General features: G+C 40.0%; 1 protein-coding gene across 1 annotated transcript; it reads left to right on the plus strand.

Moving 5' to 3' along the window:
* The first annotated feature begins 7633 nt into the window (after positions 1 to 7633).
* aspm (assembly factor for spindle microtubules) lies at positions 7634 to 24117 on the plus strand. Its single transcript, XM_079471579.1, has 30 exons — positions 7634 to 7995; positions 8276 to 8419; positions 8982 to 10392; positions 10483 to 10551; positions 10853 to 10954; positions 11029 to 11175; positions 11353 to 11589; positions 11804 to 11871; positions 11956 to 12097; positions 12337 to 12467; positions 12622 to 12797; positions 12886 to 13031; positions 13144 to 13229; positions 13446 to 13658; positions 13756 to 13960; positions 14233 to 14375; positions 14492 to 14620; positions 14702 to 14896; positions 15334 to 19029; positions 19137 to 19286; positions 19398 to 19564; positions 19654 to 19813; positions 20688 to 20897; positions 21196 to 21345; positions 21714 to 21905; positions 22123 to 22315; positions 22395 to 22549; positions 22718 to 22894; positions 23113 to 23285; positions 23625 to 24117. The coding sequence occupies exons 1-30, from the start codon at positions 7708 to 7710 to the stop codon at positions 23725 to 23727; spliced, it is 9558 nt and encodes a 3185-aa protein (XP_079327705.1). The 5' UTR covers positions 7634 to 7707; the 3' UTR covers positions 23728 to 24117.
* The last annotated feature ends 726 nt before the right edge of the window (positions 24118 to 24843 follow it).

Genomic DNA, 24843 nt, shown 5'->3' on the forward strand with positions numbered 1-24843 from the left:
ATTTGATTTTAAACCAGACCTGACAGACCCACCAAACAGTTCTGATGTATAGTTACTGTGTATGAAAACTTTCTCACCTTTCTGTTATCACACGTTTTTTAACGCTATCGCACGTGCATATGAAAGTGCAAATCAGAATTCGTAATATTTCTTCACGCTTCATCACAGCTAGGGCCGCGAGTCTGCAGGTACCTGTGAATTCTGGAGGACATCTGCAGATGAAGCCAGCAGCGCTCTGAGGGTTGTAATGAGAAGGTGAGAGGAGCTCAGTGCCGTAAAGGGTCTTCCAAGAAAGCTCAATACATGTGCCTTTATTCATACATGGGACGCTTTCACACTCGCTAATGTCTGTTTCACAGTTATGACCCTCGAACCCTGAAACACACATAATAGAAGTGACATGACAAGGCTGTTTAGTGTTTTTATTTATTCGACCTCATGTCGTTCAAACCCTGTATGTGATTCTTTCTTCTCTAAATGAGTTGTAACTCACCAGGCCAGCAATTGCAGGTGTAGTTCTTTCCTTCGTCCTGACAGAGGGCGCCGTTGAGGCAGGGTTGGGACCAGCAGGGTGGAGGTGGAATCTCACAGTGAACACCAGTAAAACCAGTTTGTAAGCAGTCACAGTGGTAGCTAGAAAGTTTTATTAAAAAAAGGAATGCTAATTTATCTTATTTAATGTAAATGTAAATATTCCATTCATAATTTTCTTTTAAAAACCTAGTATACAGCACTTGTCCACAGAGTTACCAAAAATACTCGTATTTAAACTTTTTATGTACACTTTGCGCAAAGTTATTAATTAACAACATTAAATTATATAATAACGTATTCAATGAAATTCATAAGTTGTTAATTAATTATATAATGGCTTACAATTTCTAATAGACAAAGCACAAAACAAACTTGATGAAATACAATCAGGACACATCAGTTACTTTTTCTATGTAATAATGAAAAAAGTTAAACAATGTCGAAATGCGTAAGAAAAATATCACCTTATAAATCTACTTTACCCATTTATTTCATCCACACACACTGCCCCATTTTGGCATGGCTGGTCACTGCACTCATCAATGTTGGTTTCGCAGCCCTCCCCCTGGAAGCCTGCTAGGCAGGTACAGGAGAAGCCATTGATGTGGTCATGGCAACTGCCGCCGTGGAGACATGGCTGTGATTGACACTCATCAATCTCAATCTCGCAGCTGCTACCTGCAACATCAGACACAATAGAGTCGAGTACAAAGATGCCAGTCTGCTCTTTGTCGAGATCTCTGAATGGCTTATTGCATCTGGACAGACCTCAGTCAGGAGAGATAAACACTCAGGATCAAACAGACTGTAACTGTTGAAGTTTGGAAAAAGAACTGAAAGTTATAAATATGCTGATCATAGTTTTCCATTTCTTGATCGAACATATTAAGGCTATAGATATTAGTTTTCATTGCACACATTCTTTTCACTTATCATTTCTTCACTCTCGTGTCATTTCATACCTGTAAAACTTTATTTTATCTGCGCAACACAAAATATATTTTGAAGACCAAACAACACTGACCCCTATGGACTTTCTTTGTATGGACACAATACATTTCTCAAAATATCTTATTTTGTGCTCGGCAGAATAGTCGTATACAGGTTTTGAATGACATAAGGGTGAAAAAAAATGATGACAAATTATTTTTGGGTGAACTACCCTTTCATTCAATTGTTTAATGCTGCAATACAGTTATTCTGCCACTAGATGGCTGCATTTGGTACTAGTTAAGACGCATCATATGTCAGTTTAATAGGCGAGACGCACATGGCAAACTCTCCTTCACTCACCCGTGTACCCAGGCTTGCAGAGACAGACATAATGGCCGATCTTGTCCAGACAGGTGGCTCCGTTTCTGCATGGCCCCGACACGCATTCATTCACCTCAATGTCACAGCGTCTGCCCTGGAATCCAGGCACACAGAAGCAGGTGGGGCCGTTCCCTGCGCTCCGGCAGATGGCATGGTTGCGGCACGGGTTGGGGGAGCAATGGTCCACCTTTTTCTCACAGGAAGTCCCAGTGTAGCCTTCTTGACAGATGCATGCGTACCCTGGACTCCTGTATTGCACTGCCAGACAGCGGGCACCACCTCCACACAGCTTCTGAGCGCAGAGCTGGAGACTAGTGTGACAGTCTTGCCCCAACACGCCTGGCACGCATTGGCAAGCTAGTTCCCCTGGGCGGGCGCCAGTGGACTCGCACGTTGCATTGCCCTGGCAGATGGACGACTGGCAGGGTGCACCAGAAAAGTGGCATTGCCTGCTGGGCAGGGCGGGCACCGGGGACTCGCACTGGCAGAGAAAGTCAGATGGGGCTTCCCTACACTCTGCCCTGTTTTGGCATGGCTTGTCCAGGCAGAGGGTTGAGGTCTTGAGAGGTGTTAAACCTACAAAGGAAATAATTTGACTTATGTGGAAAGTTTTGTACTTATGTAGCCTACTTGTTATTAAGCAATAAAAGGGGTCATAGAATCATCTTTATTGTAGAGTATTGTAGCTTTTCATTCTTATTTATTTATTTATACATTTTTTGTAGATATATCGTCGCTTTGGAATTATACGGTTCAATCTGACATTTTTGTCATGTAGTAAATTCTGTTTTGTGGTTGTAATTCAGATAAAGGCTGTTGGCTATACAGTAAAAAACATATTCAATAATTCCTGTGCACTTAAAGGACATGCATAAAAACTTTTTTATGTAAGCTAATTGGAGTCTTTAAAGGTACGGTGTATAAAATTAAGCGGCATCTAGTGGTGAGGTTGCAAATTGCAACCAACTGCTCGCTCCAACCACACCCCTCCCTTTCGAAGCACTATGGTGGCTGACACAAAGCTAAGATGTCATCGTGTTCTCACTTCTTTGTCAAAGGAGATGACGTAGTGTATGTAAATAGAAAGAAAATAAGGAAATAAAAACATAACGCTTCATTATGTAAGGTCTTTATACACATCCGAAGACACGGGTATGTGTATTATATTCATTTAGACACATTTAAATAAATAAAAAATTAAACATAAGAGTATCAAATTATACTGCTGATTCAGATAACAGCTGCAGCATTAATATGCTGTTTTTTGGATTACATATGATAATATGTATTTTTTGTAGTTTCATTGATCTACAACCACAGGGCACAACAAAAAAGAAACGTGTATTTCAGATAGTATGTCTCATTGTCTTTATATCACCTTCACAAAAAGAACAAACAAGTTTTTAGAACAAACTTTCAATTAATTGGCAAATGAGCCATAGGATACTGTGAATTTGGACCAATGGTCCATTTTGCTAAGCCAATTAAACATCCGATGCTGGCCCGGGGACCTGCATTGTTCTTGACCCCTCCTAAAACAGTGTCCGAGATCTGCTGTGGTAATGAAGCTTCTCATCCTAGTCTGCTGGTGTCATCTATGAGTTTGCGATTAGATTTACCAATAAATATTTGACAATTTACTTGCAATTTTCACATACTTGCCTTAGTGACAACAATAATTGAAAAAACAAATACTCGACGATTGCAGGCAAGAATCAAATTGGAATCAGGACAGCATTACTGCTTTTACACTTTTCAGGGAAACAACCTGAACACTTCTAAACACACTAGTCAAAAATGACTAATTTCAACACCTATACCTGAATGGCGGTCGCATGTATGAACGCAGAGCCTGCACAGCTTTAGATAAAGGACATACATAAAAGCCCCTGACCTGTATTCAGCTGGTCAATAACGGGCAGTGTCAAAGGAAACAATACTTTGTTATCTATCCAAGAAATGGCTTAACCCCGGTGACAGGCCCATTCACTTCCTGCTAACAGCACAAGGACGTCTGCAAACTTTGGAATCTCAACAAAGCATCAAATTATGTCCCCATAGCAACCACATCCACGCTCCATGCTATGCTTTTGACGGGGTTGCTATGGTGACCAACAACAGACATAAGTCAGATATTTAGAGGGTGTCTAGAAATCCTATTCACACCCTTCAGTGTGCAATGTTTCTTTTTTTATACGAGACTGTGCAGCGAGACAAAGGCTAATACTGCAGGCGATCGTGATGTTTTGGTCCGAGAGAAACTGCCTTTCTGGATATCTTATTTACATTTTAGACTATCAGGACGAAAACCGTTCTAGATGAGGACGTTTGTTAGCCAAAGATATGTTTTAGCTAGGCGTATTATCGATATCAATAGAGGGTCTTTAAAACAAAAATCAATATATGCTTGTTATAGGATGTTAAGGAGGGAGCTTTTGCTCAGCACACACATAAATACAAACGTACATCCACAAGAATGTCAAAGCACGTGTTCATGTAAACAGAGCACAGAAATCCTCCTCATATCACATCAATGTGAGACAAACACCATGTGTACACCGGACACGACCGGCGCGACGACGACACAGGGCTTGTTGTACATGGGATTGTCGCAGCACATCCACAAAATATTAAATGATAATGGGTTCAAATGCGTTCTATTGTCTTATACACGACACATCGCGCCATGTCCGGTGTAGACATGGTTAAAGTATCAAACTCAAATAGGCCTACGACACTATCGGTTAAAAAGACACATTAAGGCTTTTATGATGTGATGAAAGTGAACCACAATGCCTTTAAATGTGCCGGAGTGCAGAAATGAAAAGCCCAGTTGTGTTTTTGAGTGTCTTTGATGCTGCGCCTTTTATGTTCTTAAGTGCACTGCGGCTGATGCGTCCAGGGTTGAGATATCACTGATCCCACACATACCAAGCCATATCAGAGAGAGAGAGAAAAAAATGACATCAGAATATCACACTGTCTGAACGGCCTTTCCCCACTATATAGAAAATTGTCCTTTATGAACATATAGTAAAAAGGAACCAAAGTTTTTTGGATTGATTTCCCTACAAAATCATGGTTAAACTAGTTACTCTAGTAAAATTATATTTTCATAAGATGGCATGATGGTTTCTACATTTAAAAATACACATAGCCTACTACCCAGATAGCACAAACCATCTGGCTTACGTCTATTTGACGTCTGCATTTACATCTGTTTGCTCATCTGCAATACCTCTCGGAGACGTCAGAACGTCTGTAATACGTCTGCTTAAGATCTGTTAACATCTGCTGCGTAAAAACATCTGCTAAACATCTTAGAAAGAGCAGTTTTACATCCATTCTTAATCATAAACATCTTACACACATCTTCTGGATGTCTCATGACGTCTGACAGCAGACATCTCCGAGACGTATCGCAGATGAGCAAACTATGTATTGCGGATGTAAATGCAGACGTCAAATAGACGTAAGTGTGCTATTTAAGTGACGACACCATAATTTCCAAACCTAACTTCTGATAGACCTCCGCGCTGAAACAATAAGTAGTTTTGATTCGATTAAATACAATTAATATACAATCAAATATAAACATAAAATAAATGGTTGTGTTATAACCAAAAGCAGACCGGAAGTTTACTTCGGCCCAGCGCGTATCAAATGAAACTGTCTTTAAAGCTTAAAAAAAATCACATACAAAGTTAACAAAAATGCAGTTCACACACATTTTAAAAACATTTGCTACACACGAACGAACTTTGCAACAATAACAGAAAAGAACAGCTAAACAAAAGCTGTCAGCGCGCTCCGTCCTACGTACTCAACAAGTGGACTGAGCGTGACGTCACAACAAGTGCACAAAAGCATCAGGCTCAAGTACTTACTCAGGAGAAGAAACAAGGCAACTAATTTGAGCTTCGTTAAACTCATAACATTCTCATCCATGTTTAGATGTCATCGTGATATCGTTTTATCCGACACGATAGAGGGACGTCGCTCGAGCATCCTCCTGTGACCCTCGATAACGCGCGCGAGTCTCGGCGCGCTCCCGTTCACACACACGCACCAATGAGGCGCGACACTCAATACAAAGAGCACCCCGGGGATTGGTGAAGACATGAAAGAGGGTGAGAGGGGCGATCGGGCGTGCTGACTGAATGATAACTAGCAGGTGGTGATTGCCTTGCGTATGTATGGCAAATAAGCGTATGCTGCAGTCAGGCTCACGAGCTCTTCTTGTAATCATGGTCTTCGGTCCACTTCAGTATTATGACTTCTCTCAGAAACCTCTTAAAGTTCATTTAATGCAAAGTAGACTGTGCCATCTGTCTGGATTCATGGACAGGCATTTGCACATTAGAACTGCAGCTTTAACTGTAACTTTAACAACTGCATTAACTCATCTATTGCACTGCAACTTTAAAAGCTAATGTCAATAATCTATGCACACTTAAGTCACTTGCACTATTGTTTAGTCTAAATTATGATCTGTTCATAGCCACCTGTACATTAATGTTCATAGTGTTAATGTTCATATAGACATCTGTATATATTGTTCATGTAGTGTCATATTTTCATAAGAACATATGTAAAATATTTTCATAGTCCATGCCCACTGTATAATATTTTCCTAATATTGTATTCTGTATTTATTCACTGTATATCCTGCACTTGCTAACTGCACTTCTGGTTAGACCTAAACTACATTTCGTTACACTGTACTTGTATATGTGCAATGACAATAAAGTTGAATCTAATCTAATCTAAATAACTTTATTGTTAATGAATACTACAGAATAATGTTGTATGCATTCTGTAATGTAACACAGTAAATATGCCTAAATGAACAACACTAGTTAGTACGTTTTTCTATTTTAGGTTTGAATCAATAATTCTGTTTTGGGGGAATAAATGTTCACAATTTTTCAATGTTTGATGTGTTTTGTACAGGTATTGTGCCTATTTCAAACATGAATAAAAGAAACGCACTCCCCCAAAACGCATAAATATAATAAATAATATTTAAAGCAATAGACTCATTATATGAATAATTTATGATACAATGTAAGAATTAAAATGTTTATTTAAAGAAACCACCCTTAAAGCAAACGTATACAGTAAATATGGTTAAATTAACAACACTAGTTAATACGTTTTTTCTATTTTAGGTTGAATCAATAATTCAGTTTTTGGGGGAATAAATGTTCAAAATTGTTCAATGTTTGATGTGTTTTGTACAGGTATTGTGCCTATTTCAAACATGAATAAAGGAAACCCCCAAAACGCATACATATAATATAATAAATAACATTTAAAGCAATAGAATCATAATATAAATAATTTATGATACAATGTAATAATTAAAATGTTTATTTAAAGAAACCACCCTTAAAGCAAACATAAGCGTCAATTTTCAATTGCAGGTTCAAAATAGAAACAAAGCCTCATCCGTAAAATACAATGTAAATAAATCACATCGCAACTTGCTAAGTTAATTTCTTTTCATAGTGTGCAAATATACGTTTCTAAACAGCCTCTTGACAGCCTGCATACATCACAGAGGATGAATCGCTAACAACAACCAAAAACATGCAAGTTCAAACATACGCATGAAACAACTTCCTGTTTTGTGGGCGCGTCCACGGAATTTTAAAGCAAATGCGAACGTCTGATTGGTCCGCATTCGTCCCGCTTCTCAGCGATTGGACGGCTGTATCAGCACCGACCGTGTGATTGGCTGCCTGCTGCGTTCTCAAATTCAAAATGTGTCCGCCGTGTCTAAACGGTATTTCGTCGCATCGCTCAGCAGCATCGTTGACACATGGGCTTGCTTAACGTGGACGTGTTTGCGTGAAAATGTCGCTTAAAACCGCGAAAGCAGAGTGTTTGGATTTCAGTCCAACGTTTGATTCGCACAGAAGTCGAGATAAAACAGGAAAGGAAAATAGTTCAATTCCCGTACTGAGTTTGGTTCAGTTTTCGAGGTCTCCGTTCGTGTCGTTTGGGACGATCAAGCTAGGATCATCTAAATCTCAGCTGCTGCGCATTGAAAATCCTACTGAAGATGTACCGACGACAGTCGTAGTGGATAAAATATCAGCAAATAAAGGCTTTTCGGTTGATCGGACGTCTTTTGCAATACAGGTACGAGTAAACATAACAGTTACTGCTTTGTCCTCCTAACAATTCGTGAGCCTACAGTACTACTACAAAGCATTGGAAGCTCCTTACAAGCGCATGCATTTCTAAGCAAGCTGACATTACTATAGGTCATTTTATTAGTGCATACACCGAATGGGTTGTTACTCGGTGCTTGCATGCAAAATGCATAAAAGTGGTGTTTTATCTCTGTAACCATTGGATGCTATGTGGTGTTTTGAGTGATGTTTATATAGCAGCTGACAGTGCATTCTGGTTTTTTTAGCCTGAAGATAGCATCATCTTAAATGTCACATGGACACCAGTGGAAGAAGGTGGAGTTCGAGAGCTCCTCTGCTTCGTTGCAAATGGTATTGTCAAACATCAGGCCATACTTCTTGGAAAAGCAGAGACGACAAAGAAGAAAAAGGTAATATATCATGGTATTGCTGTCTTGAACAACACTCAGTGATCACAAAAGGCCCGGCGAATGGAAATCGATCATTATAATAAGTAGTTATGGAAATTTCTGGTGAATATGTAGATGGTAATGTGCTACATTCTCTATAAAAGTAGTTAGGAAAAACATTTTATTCATTGCTCATGAATGACATTAACAGTCCTGTTTTAGTCAATTTAGCGTTCACATTAAGGGTCGTACATGTTTTCCCTCACATTTAATAATAATAAACTCAAAAATAAAAACTATGGAATAACACAAACATCACTTTGGGAATTCTGTGGTGCTAAAAACTGAGACTTGCTTTTATTCAATTATGGTTTTCTTTATATGTTTATTCCGTTTTTGATCCATAAATAAATTACTCAAGTCTTGCATTTCACAACGTTTAGTTTTCAAAAACAAATGTAATAAATGTTGACACGTTACGAAACATTTATGCATGTGCCTTCAAGTGACCTAAATTTGCGACCAATATGATAAATATATATGCATGTTATGCTATACACTAACAATATCATTCATTTTTCAGAGAACATTATGGGATTCCATTAAATCCAAGAGGGGGGCGCCCTCAAAAGAAAATAAATTGGCTTCAGTGTCGATTAAAGCAGCAAATAAGACCTTTCACGTGTCTCGGCAGTCACAATACAAAAAGGAAAGAACATCAAACCCTCTGTCGCCATTAAACCAGGAGAGTTTTGTCAACAGCTCTAGTGCTGTTAGAGGAAGTGCGCAATCCTCCCCTCCATGCATATCAAAGCCCGCGTTTGTAATGGAGGCGTTTGATGATGTACACTTGCAAAAGAACTCGCCAGTCGTGGTTTTAATACCAGCAGACAGATTTCTTGATACACCTGATATAAAGGATGTGGCCTGTTTACGTAAAGCAGAGTGCAAAGAAGTCATGAGGGTTTTGAATAAAACGCTGTCTCCTGTTAGCACCCCAGAGAGATTTAGAAATCCACTGTCGTCGTGCTTTCAAAGTCCACTTCCTGTGATCGGAAAACCAGATGAAGGTCAAGAACAAGAGAAGCCATCGTTGTCTGTAAAACATGCTTTGGATGTTATAGGATCGGATCTATTGCATGCCGTGAGTCCTCCAAATGCATGCTCGAGCTTTGATTTTTCGGATTCTCTGGAGTCTGAAAAGCAAGATCAAGATGGAACGTTCAGAGCAACTGTGGACATTTCCCCACCACCTGAAGCTCTCCACCCAAGGCTGACCTACTGTGTGAAACCCAACAATATCATAGGTATTGAATCAAATCCCGATGAGCTCCGACTCAAGATGTTACCGTTTAGCACAGACACGGTGACCAAGTTTAGTAAAGTGGATGACGCCCTGGATCCTGATGTTTTAGGGTCCAAGGTTCCTGTTAATTCTATCACAGTGATCAAAAGCAAAGCCTCGGTTGAGAGTCCGGGTATGCGTAAGAAGAAGACTTCCCGGCGCAGGCTTCTCGAAAAGACCCTGGAGCTCTCCGAGCCGAGTAATGCAGAATCAAACACAAGTTCTCCCGAGAGCATCTCGGCTCTACCCATCATCAGTTCTGATTCAAGTCCAGATGTGGCGATATCAGAGATGACGACTGTGTGTTTGTCTCTTTCTTCTGAACGACCTTTGTCTTGCATTTCCCCTATATGTTCTGAAGCTTTGCCATCTGTGAAATGTAGTCTGTCAACTTGTCTGGATAAAGTTCCTGATGGAGAGCCATCACGTATTTCTCCAAAACTGTTTCCTGTGCAGGCCAGGGCATCTGTGCAAAGTAAAAAGAGAAAAAGTGATGAATTTTTGAGAGATCACTCAGAAGATGTGTCGAACTTTAACGCAAAAAAGTGCCGTACCCCAATGCGGGTGCAAGGGGCTATGAAACCGAGCCAAGAGAAAACATTTAGTCTGAGGTCTACATCTGGACATCCGCAAATGCGAAAACCGGCAGGTAACTAAATTGGAGAGCATCTTTTCAGACATTTGGTTGTTATGTAGATTGAGAATAATTTTTGCAATAATCTCTTATTTTATTTTAAAGCTACACCAAGCTCAAGAAACTTCACAAGACCTCAGCCAAAGAAATCCATTATGAAATCAACTCTAAATTGTAAGAAAATATTATGTTTGTATCAATTTGTATCTTTTTCCTCTGCATCGCCATCTCTGTTTAAAACACAAAATTGCAGGTTACTGCAAATCAAATAACATGAAACTGACATCTAGATTTATGAATCATAATCTTACCGTTGTTAATCGTACAGATTTTTGTAGATTTTAAACCAAAAAACAAGCTTGCATCTTCTAAACGTATCAAAATGTATTTATTCACAAGACATTTAAAAATGGATATATAGCATGTTAGGGGTACATTTAAGACTACTAATGCAAATGTATTTTTGTTGATGTAGATGGCCAGTCGGTGAAGTCTCTTAGCACTTCAACTCAAAGGTCTGCAAAAATTGTTGCTGTGGCACAAGCCAAACTGACCTTTATGAAGCCAACACAGACAGGTATATTTTTACGCTTTTATTGCATGTTTCAGTAATATAAGAGGATTTTTACACATGTTATACCACGCCGACAGTCATTCCAAGGCACCCGTTACCCTTTGCTGCAAAGAACATGTTTTATGACGAACGATGGATAGAAAAGCAGGAGAGAGGCTTTTCCTGGTGGATGAATTATGTTCTCACTCCTGACGATTTCAAAGTTGCTACTGAAGTTACCAAAGGTGAGGGGTTTTTATTTCAGTTTTACATCAGTGTTTACATCTTTTGGTAACATTCTTAAAATTGCTTACATTTTTCCATCTTAATAGGCAGTACTATGCTTTTGCTTTCAGTTTGGGTTTATATTGTGTTTTAAATAGTTTTGGAAGGTCATTTTTTACTTGTATTGTATTCCACAGTGAATGCCTTGTCTTTAACGTTGGGTAATGAGAAATTCAACATACCCAAAGCACCAACAAAGGAGGAGTTGTCTTTTAGAACCTACACAGCCCGTCAACGACTGAACCGCCTTCGGCGAGCGGCATGCAGACTTTTCACATCTGATGCCATGGTGAAGGGTATCCAGAGACTGGAACTAGAAGTGGAAGCAAAGAGACTCCTTGTGCGAAAGGACAGACATCTCTGGAAAGACATCGGTATGTAAACTTCGATTTCAGTCATTGAGGGACATGACCTTTTTCTAAGTACAACAATTTGAACAACAATTTGTTGGTTTGAGAATCAGGATTAGTGTTTTTTTTACCAGAATGCTGAGATTTACCATTACCAGCAGAGGTCACTCCTAGTTTGTGACAAACACTAATATCTTTTGGACTGTCTTAATTTTTCATCGATTATGTCAATTCTCAGGTGAGCGTCAGAAAGTTCTTAACTGGCTTCTGTCTTACAATCCACTTTGGCTACGAATTGGACTCGAGGTATTTTATTTATTCATTTTTTACCAACGTGGGGATTGTTATGTTTGATTTGATGTGTGACGTCCAAATCATATCTGATCTCAGACAATCTATGGAGAGCTTATATCACTGGAAAGCAACAGCGATGTTGTGGGTCTGGCCATGTTTATTCTTGGACGTCTGCTGTGGAACCCCGACATGGCTGCTGAGTACAGACATGCTAAAGTTCCCCATTTGTACAGAGATGGTAAGATCAAAGCTTTAGTTCTACGGCCCTATCAGGTCAGTTTTTACTTGGCCTGCCAATCATTTCTTGGCCCCATCACATTTTCTTTGTATTAAAAAAATATACAATTTCAGTGACTAGAATCCATACAATATTTTTTTATTAGTATCTGTTTCATGGAGATCAAACCCATTACTTAAGTGTTGCCAACACAATATTTTACCTGTTTAACAAAATGCTTTTCTCCTTTACCTTAACAGGCCACGAGGAGGCACTCTCTCGCTTCACCCTGAAGAAATTAATTCTGCTGGTCTGCTTTCTGGATAAAGCCAAAGAGTCCAGGCTGATTGATCATGATCCCTGTTTGTTCTGCATGGATGCTGAATTTAAGGTTTCATGATTTTCGTTTTCTTTTGTTCTTGTATCTGATAATTTGAGGGTAAAAGACGTTTGTTTATAATTAGCACTGCAATATTCCATAAAAATATTAAGGTTGCACAACTTCAACCTTCTGTATTAACTCATTATTGTTTTTATTCCTATAGTCGAGTAAAGATCTGCTCCTTGCGTTCGCACGAGACTTTCTCAGCGGGGAAGGGATTTTGTCCCGTCACCTAAGTCACTTGGGCTTAGCAGTGTCCCACCTTCAGACTCCTCTGGACGAGTTCAACTTTGCCGTGAAGAATCTTGCTGTTGACCTGAGATGTGGCATTCGTTTGGTGTATGTCTGTTTCGATATTCATTTTACCACATGTCATGGATTTTTTGACGAATACTTGACTTTATTGTATTATTATTTTTATTCATAGGCGTGTTATGGAGCTTTTTACTCTTGACTGGACTTTGTCTAGAAAGCTGCGGATACCCGCCATCAGCCGACTGCAGAAAGTGCACAATGTCGATCTTGCACTACAGGTGCTGAAAGACAAAGGTGTTGACCTTCGAGACGAACACGGTGAGGCATCCGCATTTCACGTGCCATGTTTGCTTCTGGATGGCAGGATGAACTGGACTTCCTCTGTTATGATCTATATTTTGATCTGGAAGTAATACTTTTCATTTTGTAGGTGCAACCATTGACTCAAGAGATGTCGTGGATGGACACAGAGAGAAGACCCTTAACCTCCTGTGGAAAATCATATTCGTCTTTCAGGTACTCACCAAAACTGTCTATACAGTACTGTACAGACCATACTATCAAATAACCACTGTTAAAATAATTTCTATTACATTTACATATTCGGCAGATGCTTTTATCCAAATCTAAACATTCATCAGTCCAGTTTTAAAGAAAAACACAACCTAGTAACCAAAAGTCATGTGTAAAACAGTTCTACTTGTAAGATCTGATCTAATTCTGTCTTTATAGGTTGAAGTGATGCTTGACGAGAACCAGCTTAAAGAAGAAATCAGTTTCCTCAGGAAAACCTGGAGAACCAAACAAAAATTGGCCTCATTGATCTCAAACAAAGGGCCCGTTGTGACAAAAATGAAGGCGAGACAAGGGTTTGAACATCCCAGTCAGAAAGTAACACTGCTGCTCGAATGGGTCAACGCTGTGTGTGAGTTCTACAGTTTTAAGGTGAGTCAAATTAAAGGAACGGTTCACCCCAAAATATATAAAGATATTAGTCAAATTTCTGCCTAGTACTTACAATATCTTGGCATTGTTTTTGCAGGCTGAAAACTTCACCGTGTCATTCTCAGACGGCCGTGTCCTTTGCTATCTTATCCATCATTACCACCCCGGCCATCTCCCGGCAGAGAGCATTCATCTCAAAACCACACAGACCATAGAATGTGGTCACCGCGGAAAAGTGGAGCTCAATAACTCCACAAGCGATTCGGACTGCTCCTTTGATACCTTCTCTTCAATGCAAGGTGGTACATATTTTTTAGGAAACTTTTCCTTAAAATGCTAAAAAAATGGTTAGATATAACAAGAATTCAGATGAAAAATTTATCGAAAGTGACTTACAAAGAGATTAGGGAGCAATAAGCGATATAGGGGCCGATATAAATAAGTTGTTGTTTGCTCATCCTGCATATCCTTCCTTGCGTCTTGTCAGCCATTCTATCTAAAACATATTTTTTTACGTAATTTCTTTAATTGTTTGATAATTTGTCTTATCTGTATCTATTATACTTAACCTCAGATTCTCCATCGCCGGACTTCAAAGAGCTACTTGAGAATGAGAGAAGCAACTTTCAGTTGGTGAACACAGCTGTGTCTAATCTTGGAGGAGTTCCTGCCATGATAAATCCAGAAGACATGTCCAACACGATCCCAAATGAAAAAGTAAAAAAAGATTCCCTTTTGGAACAACATTAGCTTTATCAAACCTAGTTTTTATAGAACTGCTGAAGCCCCAAATGTCAAATCAATTTATATAATTTTTACGTGTTTCCATTTAGGTCGTCACATGTTACCTCTCCTTTCTTTGTGCTCGTCTCTTGGATCTCCGCAACGAAACGAGAGCGGCAAGGGTCATCCAAGATGCATGGAGAAGATATAAGCTACAGATGGACATTGAGCTTAATAGGGTAAGAGTACTGTTCTTTAACATTACCTTGATGAGAACTCTGTTGGATTATTTCTTACATCGGATTTGCCTGTACGTATAGCAAAAGAACCTGGCTGCCGCTAAAATCCAGGCCCTCGTTCTGAGGTTTATTCTGAAGAGGCGGCTGATCCGACAGAAGAAGGCAGCCATCGTGATCCAGACATCCTGGAGGGGACATGCTGCACGTGAAACATTGAGAATGCTGAGACAAGAAAAACAGTTTGCTCTTCAAAATGCAGCCGCAACTGTAATTCAGGTATGTTCAGGATTTGGCATGAAATGTCAGGGTCAGATATGCTGAAAAGTCATACAAATAATTTGAAAAACGCAAAAAAAGGATTGGTCTTTAAAAAGCTTTAGTTGTAAGGCCCCCTCTGTCTAGAATGCATTGCTTGGGGCCCCCCCAAATAAAGACTTATAATCTTAAACTTGGAATTTTCATGAAACCAAAACATAATCATCAGTTTAAACAAAGCTGAAACATCAGTTGTTTTGGTTGCTGGGCTTATTTTGCTGATGTTTGATGCATCAAATCTATGATAAATTTCTAGAAAATGCCACAAAATCTGCGGACCCCCTAGATCCATGGCCCCCAGATTGAGTACCACCGTGTTAAGGAATTAAAATAGCTTTTTTATATTGTAAAGTGGAGTATTTTCACCGGAAAAACAAATTTTTCTTGGCATTCCACAGAAAACTTTCAAAGCTTGGAGGGTTCGAGCTCTCCTCAGGAAAAACCATGCTGCCTCTCTAATCCAAGCAGCTTTCCGGAAATGGCATGTGAAACAAGTTACAGAAAGAAACAATGCTGCCATACGGATTCAGTCGTGGTACAGAATGCAGTTTTGTATAAAACATTACATGGAGATGAAAAGGACAGCAATCTGTATTCAAGCAAGGTTGAGAGGTCACCATCAAAGACTCAAGTTTCAGACATTAAAGAAGAGACATCGTGCTTCAGTCATCATTCAAAGTGCTTTCCGAACTTATATTGTAAGGCGACAGATATCTATGATGGAACAAAATGCCGTTTTGATTCAGAGGTGGTTCAGAGCTTGCGTCCTAAAAAAAGCAGAACGCAAGAGTTACTTGAAGATTAAATCTGCCGTTATTACTCTGCAAGCAGCTTTCTTTGGATGGAAGGTCCGTCGAGAACTGGCTCAACGCCGCCAAGCTGCGCTTCAGATTCAAACTGCTTTCAGAAGGTTTTCGGCTTGGAAGAGCTTTAAATGTTTGAAAAGATCAGCCATTATTCTTCAGCAGAGATACAGAGCTAAAGTTCTTGCACACGTGTTAAAACTGGAATATGATGCTCTTAAAGTTGCTTCAGTAACCATTCAGGCAGCCTGGCGAGGAAGAGCTGTTAGAAGGAAGATTCATCATACAAACAGGTGTGCTGAAATCATTCAGTCACACTATCGTCGATATGTGGCACAGACAAAGTTTATGAAATTGAAACAGGCTGCTGTTGTCATTCAAAGACAATGGAGAGCCTTCAGAGAAGGAAAGAAAGCATACAGTGAATACATCGAAATGAAAAGAGCGGCCATCGTGCTTCAGAGTGCTTATCGTAGAAGAAAAGCAAGAAAAGAGAATCAGCAGCAAACCCAAGCAGCCATTTTGATTCAGTCAGTTATTAGGGGTTACACGTGTCGTCGTTCGTTTTTAGCAAAACAATTATCTGCCCTTGTCATTCAGCAACGTTATCGGGCTTTTGCACTCGGACAGTCACAAAGAGTCTATTACTTGCGGCTGAGGCAGTCAACTACAATGCTACAGGCTATATATCGTGGCTCCAAAATCAGACGACAGCTAAGCCGAGAGCAACAAGCTGCAACTATTATTCAAGCTCAGTTCCGAATGCATAAAGTACGGATTTCTTTTCTTGCCGCAAGGTATGCTGCTATCATTATACAGCAGCGATACAGAGCCTACAAAACTGGCAAATCTGTGCGAGAGTCTTACTCACAGATGAAAAATGCTTCTGTAGTCATTCAGTCAGCGTTCAGAGGAATGAAAGTTCGCTATCGCTTTAGAAAATCTCTCCAAGCTGTGACAGTTATTCAAGCGTATTTCCGTGGCCATTTGCAACGCAAAAAATTCCAGAAACAACGGTGGGTCGCATCAGTACTACAGGAGCGGTTCAGAGCAACCAAAGCAAGAAATGCTGCAATGAAGCAATACGCAGCCGTGAAAAGAGCTGCTCTATGTATCCAGTCTGCGTTCCGTGGAATGAAGGTCAGAAAGCAGATTGCAGAATGCCACAAGTCTGCCCTAATAGTCCAGAAGACATACAAAGCGTACAAGCAACGCCGTGACTATGTTTCCCTCAGAAATGCAACCCTTCATATTCAGCAACGGTACAGAGCCATTTTAAGTGCAAGGCAACAACATAACAGGTATTGCTCATTGCGAACAGCTGCCATCACTTTGCAGTCTGTGTACCGGGGAATGAGAATAAGAAATGAGATCCACAAAAGACACGAATCGGCCACTGTGATTCAGGCATGGTTTAGAATGTACAGAACCAGAGTGACGTTCCAAGCCATGAGACTGGCTGCATTGGTCATACAGACACAGTACAGGTGTCATCTATTGAGAACAGAGGCACGGGGAAACTTTTTGAAGCTGCGGCATAGTGCAATGACAATTCAGGCTATTTACAGAGGGAATCGAACACGGCGCAATATTGCTACAATGCATCACTCCGCCACGATCATTCAAAGAAGGTTCCTTGCTAACAAAACAAGGAAGTGCTTTTTGTCCATCCGAGCTGCTGTATTAGTCTGTCAGCGACACTATAAGTCTGCTTTGGCTGCAAGGAGCGATCGTCGAGATTACCTTGCTAAATGTCAGGCTGTTGTTAAAATCCAAGCAGGTTTCAGAGGAATGCAGGACCGCCGACAAATCCACAGAGAGCATGTGGCCGCAATGCTCATTCAGTCCCACGTGAGGAAGCGTATTGTCAAGTTGCGCTTCCAGAGACTTCAATGGGCAGTCAGTACTGTTCAGCGACGTTTCAGAGCTATTGAAATGATGAGGCGTGAGATGGCATTGCTGAAGGAAACGAAGAACGCAGCTTTGATTCTGCAAGCTGCATATCGTGGCATGAAGTCCAGACAGACTTTGAAGCGAATGCACAAGGCTGCCACCGTCATTCAAACAGCTTTCAGGACTTTCAGCGCACGCAAGAGGTACTTTGCTATGAAATACGCCGCCATTGCCATTCAACAAAGATTCCGTGCCGGAAACACTGCCAAGGCGCAGAGAAAGGGTTTTCTTGAAATGCGACAAAGTGCCATTGCTCTTCAAGCATGCTTTAGAGGCCGCAAAGTTAGGAGGACGCTTCTGTTTCAGCATCAGGCTGCTGTTTTGATTCAGTCATACTTTAGAAGACACAAAGAGATGGTTAAATTCCAAGCCATGAGGTTGTCTGCAAACATAATCCAAACCCATTACCGGTCATACATTCGAGCCAAAGCGGATCGTGAGAAGTTTCTACTTTTGAGAAAGTTCGCTGTAGTCATTCAGGCAGGTTTTCGAGGACACTCTGTCAGGAGGCGGTTTGCAGAAATGCAAAGGGCATCTATCATTATACAGTCTGCCTTTCGAATGTGGCAGCAAAGATCTGCGTTTAGGAGACAGAGTTGGGCAGCAATAGTTCTCCAGCGGAGATTCAGAGCTTTGAAGCTCAGAGATGAGCAAATGCAGAGATACCAGCAGGTTAGAAATGCCACCATATGCCTGCAGAAGTCCTTTAGAGCCATAAAGGAAAGGCAACTGGTGAGGCGGACAAACGCTGCAAGAACAATCCAATCCTACTTGAGTATGTATCTCCAACGAAAACAATTTTTAAAAGAGAAAGCTGCAGCAATCGTGATTCAGTCTGCTTACAAAGGCTATTGCACTAGAGTTCGGCACACTAAGATGCAAGAAAGCGTGACGTTCATTCAAAAGTGGTATAGATCTTGTAAACTGGTCAACAAGGAGCGGAATGGTTTCTTGGTTGTTAGACAGGCTACGCTAACGTTGCAATCTGCCCTGCGTGGAATGCTTGCAAGGAGGCTCGCAAGAAGAATGAAGGCTGCTATCAAGATCCAGTCTGTGTTGCGTATGCATGTATACCGTAGGCGCTATGTGAGTCTCCGCTCAAATGTGGTAAAGATGCAAGCTATTTACAAAATGCTGATGGCCCAACAAAGATACCGCAGGTTGCAAGCCGGAGCGGTTACTCTCCAAAAGCGTTACAGGGCACAGAGGGCAAAAATTGAACAGAGATCTTGTTACCTCAAGACCCTTCATAGCATAAAAATCCTTCAGGCCAGAATACGTGGGCACAACGAGTACAGAAGATTTCACAGAAAGAGGACCAGCGCCATTACGATTCAGGTAGTTGCTATGCGTTTCTTTGCAATTCTGAGAATCTACCAGTGGTTACCACTAGCATCTTGAGATGTTTCGGAAAGGGCCAATTTTGTTTCTTATTTCTTAAACAGGCACATTACAGAGGAATGCTAGAAAGACGCAAGTTCCAGCGACTCAGGGAATCTGTAGGTGTTATACAGAAACATTACAGAGCCTTAAGACTCTGCCAGAAAGAGCGTGCACGCTTCCATCAGCTACGACGGTCTGCTGTTGTGATACAAGTAAGGCCAAATGTGTCTGTTCAGGTGTCAACAATTTTAACCAGTAGTTTGTTTAGGTGTCTCTTAAGTGTACTTGACTTGTGCATTTGTTTTGTCCTCACTTAACCTCAGAGAGCATTTCAGGCTTATCAAACAAGACAACATGCTGTCAAAGAACAGGCTGCCTGTACAATTCAGGCCTGGTACAGAGGAGGCCTTGCTAGGCGCAACTGCATCCTAAAACGGGCTGCTATTACAACCATCCATCGGTGTATTCAGGCAAGACGCCAACGTTCAAGGTAACTCATATTTAGTTTTAAATATATGTGTGCATGTGTACTATGCCATTGATAGCAGTCTTCGTATGACCATTTTATCTCCCTTTAAGATTTCAGGCGATCCAGCGTGGTGTGCGAATCATTCAGCAAAGATGGAGGGAGACTGTAAAAGCCAGGAAACAACGATTTGACTTCCTGGGGTTTAGAAAGTCTGTTATATGTATCCAGGCATTATGGAGGGGAGTACATGTGAGAAAGTCCATTCAAATGGTAAGTTTTCTCTTTGAGGAATAAACTGTTACTTTAGGAAAGGTTGAGGGTTTTTACATGTATGCATTTGGCAGACTCTTTTATCCAAAGCGACTTACATTGCATTATCCTATACATTTGTTTCGAAGTATGTGCAATCCCCTGGGATCATACCCACGACCTTGGCATTGTTAACACCATGCTCTTACCACTGAGCTACAGAAAACAATTCTAGTGGATGTACAAAAAAATATGCTTGTATATATTCCGGTAAAGCAAATGGCTTGTGCAATTTTGAAGTTGCTCTGTAAATACACAAAGTCTAAAGTTTTTTGGGTTACATTCTGGTTTGACTTCATTTTCGGTTAATCTTTCCATGTCGGGAAAACCATTTTCAAAGTCCATTAGTTCACACAGGGGGGGTTGTCCTGATAAAAAACTTCTATTGATTATACCGTGTAGTTTGTTTGTTAAGTATTTGTTTTCCGTCTGATACGCAGTCCCTGTATGTTACGACATGGTTAAACTGCTCCATTTCTTTATAATTTACTGGAAATTCACAAAAAAAGACCGCTTTGAGATGTAAACTTAGGTTCAAGTCAAGTCTTGACTTAAAAAACAAAGTATTCAACTGTTTTAAAAAATGTTGTTGGACTTTGTGTAACTTATAAAATGAAGTTGAAGTTATTATTTTGATGAGTTAAAGTAATGCTTTTTTACATGTCTTAAGGTCCATTTTAACAGTGTTTGGTATTATACAAGTTTTGCAAGTTTTTTTTTTATGTGCCTCAAAACAGACAGAAATGTGGAAACCTCAGAACAGTATTTGTTTATTTTTTCAACTTATTTTACATATTCATATATCTCTGAAATTTGTCTTATAAATCTGTCACAGCAAATACAGGCTGCGGTAAAGATACAATCCGCTTTCAGAGGCTTTACCCAAAGACGAGAGTATAAACTGCAGAGAGCCGCCGCCGCCATTCTGCAGCAACGTTTCCGTGCCTTACAGTTAGCCAGAGCCGAACGAGAAAATTTCAGGAAGCAACATGATGCCGCTGTCTGTCTTCAGGCCGCGTGTCGTGGTTGGCTCGAAAGACGACAGGCAAGTTGGTGTTTATGAATATCTGTTTATGTTAATACTGGAAACGTGCATGGTATCTGACTAATCAAAGTTAATCAGTACTCAATTCTGCTATTAACAAGTTGACTAGTATAATCTTTATATGCTAATAGTGAAGCTGGCAAAAAAAATAATTTGGTTCTTTTTTGGAGTACTTGCTAATGTAATAATTTGCCATGGACAATGAGTTGTTTCTATATTAGGCCTACTGTCATTCATGATGATGAATATGCTAAAAAAGTTGCAGAACGTTTACTTTATCTACCAATTTGATTTACAGATAAAAGAAATAGCATGTGCTGCGAGGCGTCAACGCTTCACAGCTGCAGTGTTACATCATCTCTGTGCAATAAGGATTCAGAGAGCTGTCCGTGCACACTGGGCCCTTATATCAGCCAAGAGGCAGATGTCTTTGGTCCTTTACATCCAGGTACACCTGACTGCATTACATGCATTATAAGACTGACTTTGGTTTATTATTCTTGCATAAAATTGAGCCTCATTACTAAAATTATCCCAAACCACAAGTCATAGCGATAGGTAACATTTTCTTTTAATAGCAGGTAGGCTGTAGTTACATCATAAACTATTATTTGTTGGTTGCATGTTCAGTTCAATATCATTTTCTTTTATAGTTCTTCTCATTTATAGTTTCTTAAAAGTATATTAAGGATTACAAATGAAAAGGAAAAACAAGAAATTGGAGAATTTGTCATGAAACCTTAGAAAAACAACAGAAGACAGACATTTAAATTGCGAGCTGGATTTATTAATTATCTGCATTTCTCTTCTGTCCAGCAATGTTTTAGGGTGAAGCTGCAAAGAAAGAAGTATCTCAAAGATAGACAAGACATTATCAAGACTCAGAGAGCAGTGAAAACTTGGTTAAATCGTCGCAACCAAGCAGCCACCACAATCCAACATGCAGTCAAACACTTCCTTCTGAGCTGTCGCAAGGAAAGGCTGCAGCATGGAATAATAAAAGCACAGGTATGGTGTTTGTCAACAGTTTTAAAGCAATAACTTTTATTTCCATTTTCCACAAAAAATCAGTTGATTTTCAGTGTTTACATCGGCTGAAACTTTCATTTTATTCCAATTTTACAAGTGCAGTATACAGCAATGGGCAATGTGATGTAAAACCCTTTCACGGTATGAAAGGTTTGAGTCTAAGTCAATACACACTTCTTGAATCTTTTTTTCCAAGGCACTCTGGAGGGGTCATTGTTCAAGAAAGCTTCACGACACACACAAAGTCGTCTCTGTCAGGCGACGTTTCAGAGAAGTGAACCGTAATGTAAAGGAAGAGGACAAACTGTGTAACAAGACCACGGCAGCGCTGAGCTACCTGCTCGGATATCAAAACTATGCGTACATTCTCGCCGCCTTGAAACATTTGGGTAAGACAGTTTTCTCGCAGTCAAGAGCTCAAAGATGTCGTAACGTGATGACTTATGTGTTTTTTTGTCATTGTTAAAGAAACTGCCACCAGACTTTCTCCAAGGTGCTGCGAACGTCTCGTAGAAAGCGAAGCGACGCGCACCATCTTTATTTTGATGAGGAGCTGTAACCGAAGCGTGCCTTCGATGGAGATCATTACCTTATCCATACAAGTCCTTCTCAACTTATCCAAAGTATGTTGTCTTTCATGGCTGTCAGTTGACTAGCTATAAAATATTTCGAAACCATATTTGCCCATATCAATATTTGCTGAGATCTATCCTCAAATCCTCTTTCTATGCTACAATTTTGGGTACCATGACTCTTTAGCAACCTCTGTTCTGTTGTTTTTGTGCTTGCAGTACCACCGAACTATTGATGCAGTTTACGATGTGGAGAACTCTGTAGAAACGCTGCTGGATCTCCTGCAGATCTACCGGGAGAAGGCTGGAGACAAAGTGGCAGATAAAGGTGGCAGCATCTTTACCAAGGCCTGTTTTCTTCTGGTTCTCTTGGTCCAGGATGAAAGGAGAGCAATGGTGGGTCATTTCTTAAAGGACTTCCCAAGCTTTTGTAGAAGTTAAGTTCTACTGAATCTGCGGAATAATGGCGATTATCAGAGCAATCATTTTGAATCGTTTTTTAACTTTGCTTACGTTGAAGTTATTTTATGTGGTAGCATTAGTAGCAGGTCCGTAGTAGCATTAGTTTCAGGCTTCATAGCTTTTATGTCTTTTTTTTATGTTCTGGTGTGTAGGAGGTGCGGAAGCTTCCCAAGGCTTCGGATCGCATTCGCAGCATCTGTCGTCTCACGCTTCGAAAATGCAAGATGGACGCTGAAAGAACCAAGGTCAAACAGAAAATGAACGCCTCTCTTAACGGAAGTTTCCTTCTCCAAGCTACGCCTCGGAAATCAAAACCAGCAGCCAGGTTTGTCTCTGTATATTTGCCCTGAGAAACAATAGATGCTTATGTCTGTGATTGTCTTATGTCGCCATTGTCCTTCCGAAACCTTGGATGTCCAAATTTGCTGTTTTCCAGGAATTGGAAAAAACACTTTTTAAATGATTTAATACTTACTAGTTTACAAGCACTTTTTAATACTTTTACTGGTTAGATACTTGCAAAACCCAGTGTCAAACATAAAGGGTGATTATTAATTATGATTTATGGACAAAATATGAAGATACAAGGCTTCAGAAGGACAGCAGCAGTTTGCTGTTTTGTGTTGCACCATGGTTTGTTCTCACCAACTTTGATATCTTTCAGGTTTGTGCCAGACTGGGTCTTGCGGCGTGACAAAATGAAGGACATTGTAGACCCACTGCGTGCTATTCAGATGCTGGCAAACGCTCTAGCTCTAGTGCCTTGAAAACATTTGCATAGCTGTGTGTTGACAGTGTAAACGGAGTCTTTCACCACACTGACCTTGTACATATTTGTAATGTATATATTTTTAAAACCTTGTTGTACCTCTAAAATGCTGCTTGTGGATATTTGTTTTATTAATGCTATATACAGTATGTATAGTCTCTGTTGAGACTTCATATTATATTTGCTTTGAATACTGTAAACTGCTGGTGGTGGTTTAATTTTTGTATGCGCTGTAATTGAACATTAAAATAGTGCCACAACTTTTCACAGCTGTCCTGGTACCAGTTTTATCTGAACGTTTGAACATTTTAATGGCAAACAAGATAAATATTTTAAGCAATTTAATATTGTTTTAAGACAGCATCACATGATTAAAATTTATTTTGCCATTTAAAACTCCCAAATGAAAATGTATTTAAGATCAATTACAGACAATTATTTACTTTTAATCGTTTGAAGTGACTTTATGGTAACATTTCTCTCTTTCCCCCACATGAAAGTTGGTAAATAATGATAGAATTATATATTTTTGGTCAAATTGACCATTTGATTTAGATATATTCTATATTTCATTCACACTCGGGCAAAGTCATCCTGCCATATAGACACTCTTGTCTGAAGTCAACACGGCCTCTTTTTTTTACATTTGCCCCTCTAACACACAAAGGTGATATGATCCATGTGAAATGTATATTCTTTCTCTTCCACCGTACAGTAATTCTATGTTCCTTATATTAACTTCTACAAAGGCCAAACACGATGCTGAAACAAAAACCTACAAGCATACACCATCTTTGTGAAACATTTCAGTAACAATTGCATGACTGCATCATCATACGCATCGGCACCATCTACCGTACCACCTATAGAAAGGATTTTTAGAAATCTTGGCCAACTGAAAAGTATGAGCGTGTACAGCAATCAACATTTTGTTGGGGCTCCTTTTTCCTGAATTACTGCAGCAATGGGGTGTGGCATGGAGTCGATCAGTCTGTGGCACTGCTCAGATGTTATGAGGGCCCAGGTTGCTCTGATAGTGGTCTTCAGCTCTTCTGCATTGTTGGGTCTGGCATATCGCATCTTCCTCTTCACAATACCCCATAGATTTTCTATG

The sequence above is a fragment of the Barbatula barbatula genome, assembly GCF_947034865.1.
Source record: "Barbatula barbatula genome assembly, chromosome: 13".
Lineage (NCBI taxonomy): Eukaryota > Metazoa > Chordata > Actinopteri > Cypriniformes > Nemacheilidae > Barbatula > Barbatula barbatula.

Excerpts from the sequence above, each read along its gene's own strand:
- aspm (XM_079471579.1), top strand. The coding sequence starts at position 7,708 with ATGTCGCTTAAAACCGCGAAAGCAGAGTGTTTGGATTTCAGTCCAACG. Across the intron at positions 13,032-13,143 it reads TGACCTTCGAGACGAACACG|GTGCAACCATTGACTCAAGA; the intron begins GTGAGGCATCCG and ends TTCATTTTGTAG. Across the intron at positions 21,906-22,122 it reads ATGGAATAATAAAAGCACAG|GCACTCTGGAGGGGTCATTG; the intron begins GTATGGTGTTTG and ends TTTTTTTCCAAG.